Here is a 7049-nt window from a genome sequence, read left to right on the forward strand (position 1 = left end):
TGCTATTGACAAACATGATAAATATTTAAATATTGCAAACCATGGATAGGATCAACAGTATCTAAATTACATTATGACAGTGACACTGCTAACCACCATAAAATAAAACTATTGTATTTACAATACAAAAATATCCCACATAAAGACAAAACTCTCTGAGCTACATGACATTATGCCTCATTGAAAAAATCTAAAAGGGAATTCAAATCATAATTATCCAAAATCTCCAGTAATGAGGACACCTTGGTTTTCACATTCTGGCCTTTGAACTTGAATTTGTCGATGAAGAGGTCTGTGATCATGCCTAGAAGAAGAAAAAAATATGAATTAGGTCTTCATAAGCAATCATATTCTGCAAATTTTAGAAATTCTTAAATGCATTTTCCACAATGCCCATTTTCCAAAATGCAAATGGAAGCCTACTAAGTCAGTTAGTTAAGTCAGTGAGAATAAAGGCTAAAGGGACTGTTTAATACCACACCGTAAAGCCTCTCAAGGTGCGCTGGCTGCTTCTTGTACTCATCCAGGAGATTAGTGGACTCATCCAAGATGCTGCGATACTCTGGGATGAGAAAGTCTGCGTTCCCCTCGTGAACCTGAAGCTCCTACAAATCACAGAGAAAGGTGGAGGCAAGCATGAGTTCTTTCAACCAAAGATGGGTATATGGACAGACAGTATATCAAGAGAGTAATGATTATGTTTGCATTAGTATGTTTTTTTTCTGTGTGATATATCTAACCAACACTTACTTTAAGTGCATCAATAAGCTGAACTTTCTTAGCCAGCAACAGCTGGCACTCCAGTTTTGGATGGATCATCCTAAGAGTGTGGCTCACAGAGTCATCATTGATATCTGGAAGATTGATAAACAAACAAAAGGCCAATGGAGCAAGATTTAATTTACCACTTTATTTAATTTACTTTATTTAATCTACAACAGGCATTAAAATTGAATAAAAACGGATTTAACCTACCGTATGAAATGTTCAGGTTGATTTTCCGTTTGGTAGCTTCCTTTGAAAGAACATCACTCAGTATGGAAATGGTAGATATGTTGTCGGACTTGAAGTGACCCTCCCCTTTGCTAAAATTACAAATCAAAAATGGGTGTTTAATTTCAAGTAGATTTCAACATGAATCCTCACTAAAAAAAAAAGTTAAAATGAACTGTCTAAATATTTAGTGTTCTAGCAGCATCATGCAGAAGATTACATTTCATAAGCAGTAGTCAGCTGCCTGATAATCTCAGTCAAACATATCTGTGCTGCTGTGTGCCCACATTTACCAGTAGGTGGCTTCAAGCTGCGTGCTGAGGAAAGTGTTGTGGAAATAGAAAGTGATGTTCTCCCCTGCTGGTGTTTTATCTGGCACCTCTGGCAAGCAGAAAACCACCCAAGAGTGAATCTCTGCAAAACTGAACTGCCCCACCAGACTGAGCCTGTTCATGGGCCTGTGTGACAGACAGAGGGACAAAATCAGAGAGACAAATACTCATTATTCCTCTAAATTCAGCCTGAATCTACCATTCCAGTAGTATGAGTGCCTTTTTATTTCACCTCATTCATTGTGAACAAATCTGAGATGTTGTCAGCAATACTGAAATCATATTACCAATTCAATAGGATTGACATTAATCAGACTTTATGCCTCAAAACTATCAAAACCTTTACATTTGATTTTTGGAAAACACAAGAATAACACCTAAAATGTCATCAAGGTAAGATTACATTATCATTTCAAATTTCAGTCTAAATTACTAAAATTTTATGTATCCTCACCTTTCTTGGTCTATGCTGTGTGTCCGCTGGTGGAGCGACAGAGGTTTAATCTGGTACTGACGGACCTGGCAGGTTTTGGGTTGCAGTCTGGGGGTAACATAAGCCTGCAGGGTGCCATACTGTCCCTCAATGGACCTCACCTACAAAATTGTGGAGGACAAACAATAATCTAGGTAATGCTTTGTAGTAATGAGTTCAAGATAAAGCCAAGAATTCTTTCTGGAATCAGGACAGCTATAATCTCACAAAAGAAGACCGACTATAGTATTATGCAAGTGTTACCTTTAGTTCAAGTCTGGTAGTGTTGGCCTGACATCTGTATGTGGCCAGGAGGAAGTTCCCATTTGGCTGCTTGAAAAATGTCAGTAAGAGTCAGTAGAGCATTAAACAGATTGTGATTAAGTTAGTATTTAAATTATGTTCTGCATCTAGAGTTGACACAGCTCACCTCTGAGTCACATTCACTGAAACTGACAACGGCTGAGTTCTTATCCACATCCAGCAGGTCAATGGGGACGTCGCTCTGCATAGGAGAAAATGATCTTTAACATTTATATCTGGGATTAAAAACAGGCATTACTCAAGTCTTGCATCACAAGTCGTACTGATTATACCTGGAGCAGCAGGTTGTCGATAGCAGTCTGCACCTCCAGGGTGAGGCTGTAGCTGGCATCATCCTGGCAGAGGGTGAACTTGTCATTAATGCTGAAGACGGGCACAGCAGAGACAGCAGTACTGGACTGAGAGGTCTGCTGGTACTGTTCCCGGCCCTGCAGGACTTTGGCCTGCAGCTGCTCTAACTCAGCCCTGCAAGGAAATAATGTACAAGCCTGAAGAACCGCTTTCTTTGGAAATCGTTCTTGAACAATTTCTGCACCAGAATATGCTCCTTAATGAGAACAAAACTAGTACCTGAGTGCTTCCACTTTGGACTGGGTCTCTTTGCTCATCTTGAGCTCATCTCCAGGACCTGCTTCAGCCTTCTGGGGCTCAGTGGTCAAACCAGTCACCCATCCTGGAAGAGGTGATAACAGTAATGCAGAGTATACTATACATGTCAAATCTCTTTTTACTACTTTACTTTTTTTTTTGGAATAGACAACTTTATTGAACAGTAGACAGACAGGAAACATGGGAGAGAGAGGGGGTGTGACATGCAGCAAAGGACCTCCGGCCGGGATTCGAACTGGGGTCGGCTCTGTATGTGGCATGCACTCTAATTGCAACTGTTTTGCATTCTGGTTTTAAGATTTGAAGATGGAAGTTTGAAAGACAGGACAGCCATTTTTTTTCAATGAGGGAAAATTACAGACACAGAATTCTGGGTATACTGTTTGGTGAAATATGAATAATCTTACCTGTATAAGTGGCAGTCAAGACCTCATCATAGGACTCTTTCCCCACACAGCCACCCTGGATGGAGGTCACACTCTCTGACAACACCTGTGGCAGAGGAAGAAAGGACACCATGTCTGTCAATGAGTAAGGAAGTAAGTAAACCAGTGTAATCTAGTTAGTACAGCACCTTTCATACAGGTTACAAAGTGCTTCACTGGGGTAATGGCTGACAGTTTCTAAGAAAAGTACAGGAAGTAAGCAGGGGTTAAATTGGGATTTGTTATGTGGGGCAGTGGTTTCAGCGTTACCATAGGTGTGCATAGACTACAAAATCTGAATGATATCATTCAACAAACCAAAACAAGGTGAGATAACGCTCTATTCTGAACACTAAAATACTAGTCAGAGTCATAGATAATGTTGGCAGTGTGAAAAACTAGGTGAAATATTCAAATTAATTTCTTTCTACTCCTACACTGCTGCTCTCTCCTCTCCAAGCTCCTCTTCTCCTCTCTCATCACCTGCCCTGTTCTGCTCAACTCAGTAGAGATTTCACAACATGCCAGCTTGCTTGACTTATTAGACCTTCACAGCTAGCTTAATGTAACAGTTAATTAACAAAGATTGGAGGAAATCTGCCCATAAACTATTGTGCATTAAAATTATAGTATCATTTTCTAAAGTCAAATATGTTTTAAGTAGAATATCAGACATTCTGTTATTAACCTGTCAGTTTCTGACCTGTGTTTCTCCCTACCTTGCTATCCACTTTCATCATTCTGCCATCTGTGCTGTCTGACTGACTGACAAGTGACTGAAGTCGCTGATCTGCTGGGTAGCTTTAAGGAAAATCACTGACAGAAAATAATGAAACCCAGTAAAAGTTCTGATATTTGCAGTTGGCAGAGAAAAGAGTAAAAATATATACATTGTTGTAGATGTGTGAAATTAAGTGTCACCTGATGACAAAGAAGAGCATAGACCTATGTGCCTTGGCTGAACCCCAGGCAACCCCACCCCAATTTAACCTCTGCAAGTAATGAACACTTGACTTGACAGCAGGTTTATTTGTATGGCACAAATGAAGGGATGTGGGCCAGAGTCACACAGACATACAGGTTTGGCTTTCAGCATACAATATAAGCAACATCTAAAACAGTTTCAGGATATGATTATGAAAAGTTCTGTTTTGATGAGCAATGCAAAGCAGGAACAACTCACATGCTCAAAACGTAACGTGGGCTCACTCGAGCTGTCAAATCCATAAACCTCCACCGTCCCATCATCCCTGCCCACCAGGATGTCATTCACTCCGTCTCCAGTAATATCGTACGTGTCAATGCAGAGAATTCCTGATAGGAGACAGAAAAGTGTAATTGTGCTGTTGGTCATAATTTTATGTTCAGACTGGGTGTTGGACACACTAAACTGATGAGGTGAGGGGATGTAGTGTCTTACAATAACTTTAACATTGCCAGTGCTGTGGTAAATGGTTGGTATTGATGTAACAGATTTGTATTAAGCACTCCGGTTCCATAAATAACATACCTCCTTTCTTTTTGTCATTGTCAATCTCCCATTTAGTTGCAGCTGAGCTCTCACCAATCTCAACCAATCCTATTTTTCCATCTGTGGTTCCATAAAGGATTTCCTCTCCTGTAGAAAAAAAATATTAGTCATAGTCTCATGTATTATTCTTCTAGAAAATGTAAGTTTTGTATACAAAATTAACATGTCTTCCAATGAATTAACAACATTATATGTTCTAAGTCTAAGACATACTTTATTTTGCATGAGTGAGGAAATAGTAAACTGGTAAATTACTCTAGCTGACTGTAATGTTATTCAGAGGCAGAGCAAACAGCACAAACTTACCTCCATCTTTGTTGTACAGCTCCAAGACAGATGGAGGGCCAGGGACTTCAATGTCGTAGGCGAGCTCAGATCCCTACAGAATTTAAAAAGAAAGATAGCTTGGAATAACAAGCTTTATTCGATTTGTCTGGAACCATTCATATGAATAAATATTAGCGTGGTCTACCTGCAGGACCCTGAGGACCCGATCTTGGCACGCCAGGACCGGGACAAGGCGAGTCAGATTCTCAGAGGACAAACATGCAATGTCGTTGATTTTGTCTCCAGAGAGGTAGTAGTCTTGGTCCTTGCAGTCACAGTAGTGGTTGTAGATGTAACTCGCACACACAAAAAGGTCGGCGCCTAAGACATGCCTGGAAAAGAGATCAAATAGTTTGACATGAGCCAGCGTTGTATTTCTCTAATGATCCATCTTTATCTGTACTATATAGTCATTAAAATATAAAATGTAGAGAGAAGTGGTTCCTACATGGCGTTAATGTTCTCGGTGAGGTTGGCGTCAAAGGTGAGGAACTGTTTGCCTTTTTTTGTAAATCCTCGGACCTGAGAACCAGAACAGACAAAGATCTTCTCCTGTGGAGTTCCCGCAGCTCCTCCGAGGTCCAGTCTGGATATTTTCTGCCCTGGAAGTGTTTTAAACACGGGCTACAACACAAAGACACGTTTCCTGATATTGGTAACATATTTGTGAACCATTGGCTGTTTACTAAGGAAGCCAGCATCAAACCAAATACATGTTTTATTGTTGCGTTTTCTCATGATATTTGAACTGATGTATATTCTTACATGTGACGGGGGAGGCTAATTTGGGTTGTGGATGCACTGACATTTAAAATACTCTGTATGCACTTTGCCAGGTGTTGAGGGAAGATGGATATGTAGGGGTCGTCCTATGGGAAATATTTTAGCATTTGGAACTGTATTTAATGTTTCAGCTGCTGTTGTATTGATTGTCTATTGTCTTGTTGTTGTTACAGTATTGTTATGCGTCTACTAATCTATGTTTTCTTACCATTCCTGATGAGTACTGTCTATCTACCCACCCTGCCCTATCTGTTCATATATATGTATGTCTACCCTTTTTTAATGTTTGTAGTTCTTGTGTCTGACTATCATCTTTTCTCTTTGAGATTAATGCCAATTGTACATGGTCCCTGACAAATACAAAAATAATTTATGAAATATCTCAACCCAGACAAGATACTCACCACTGCTTCACCCTTCTTCATCCCAAAACATATAACTACACCATCATGATCAGCGATAGCAACCTGAAACAAAGAAATACCAGTTAAGTGTAATGTAAAACAGCTATCTGATGAACAAAAAAACCCCTAAAACTAAGTATGTTACACACTTTAATACATTTAGATTAGTGTGTAAGCTCAGGACAAGTTAATATACCTTCTGGGTTGCCTTTTTTCCAAGTGTTGGGAGCAGCTTCATAGTTTTCTGGGATGTTACTCCAACCTGAGAGGAAAGAGCAGAAGGAAAAACAATAATTATAACAAAACCTGACAGAGTTACATAAGAAGAAATACCATGATTGTACATTATATAGTACCCAAGTAAAGCCCAGTAAATGACACACTGGATTTAGTATTTACCTGGATGTAGTCAACTCGATTTAGATGAAGCTCCATCTTCTTTCTCCACTGGATGTTTTATCTTAAGAGGAAAAAGTAAGGCTGGTTATCAGTCTATGAAACTGTACCGATAAGAAGTAGTCAGTCCACTGCAGACAGTCGTCATTCACAGGTCGTTGGCAGGATGTACACCAGAATGAGAAAACGATGTCAATGTGAAAGAGAGAGGGACTTGGATTATCTAAAGCGAGGAGATTAGCTCGGCGTGCTACCTTTAGCTAGCAAGCTAATTGGCTAACACGATTTATTCGCACGCCAGCTGGAAAAAAATATTTTTAAAAAATCTACTGAGCGAAATAAAAACACACCAAGCACCTCCGCTGTTAGTGCGTGTTACCAAACAACTCCTCCTTAAACACGAACATTAGGCTCAATTTGTTAATTCAACACTTGACAACCCCCGATGTAAAC

The 7049-nt window shown here is 39.8% G+C and overlaps 1 protein-coding gene across 2 annotated transcripts; it reads right to left on the reverse strand.

Annotated features, from left to right (window-relative positions):
• LOC128362486 (Bardet-Biedl syndrome 7 protein homolog) lies at positions 1 to 7049 on the reverse strand. 2 transcript variants are annotated; one of them, XM_053323225.1, is made up of 19 exons: positions 6600 to 7049; positions 6397 to 6462; positions 6201 to 6263; positions 5462 to 5637; positions 5159 to 5345; positions 4993 to 5065; positions 4666 to 4773; positions 4339 to 4469; positions 3138 to 3222; positions 2692 to 2794; positions 2394 to 2586; positions 2228 to 2302; positions 2062 to 2127; positions 1780 to 1919; positions 1287 to 1451; positions 976 to 1085; positions 751 to 854; positions 482 to 605; positions 1 to 304 (listed from the first exon to the last, which is right to left on the reverse strand). In XM_053323225.1, exons 1-19 carry the CDS (start codon positions 6633 to 6635, stop codon positions 171 to 173), a joined length of 2139 nt encoding a protein of 712 aa, XP_053179200.1. In that variant the 5' UTR covers positions 6636 to 7049; the 3' UTR covers positions 1 to 170. The 2 variants fall into 2 exon arrangements, with proteins under 2 accessions (XP_053179200.1, XP_053179199.1); XM_053323224.1 differs by having other exon boundaries at positions 2062 to 2130.

This window comes from Scomber japonicus, chromosome 8 (genome assembly GCF_027409825.1).
Source record: "Scomber japonicus isolate fScoJap1 chromosome 8, fScoJap1.pri, whole genome shotgun sequence".
Lineage (NCBI taxonomy): Eukaryota > Metazoa > Chordata > Actinopteri > Scombriformes > Scombridae > Scomber > Scomber japonicus.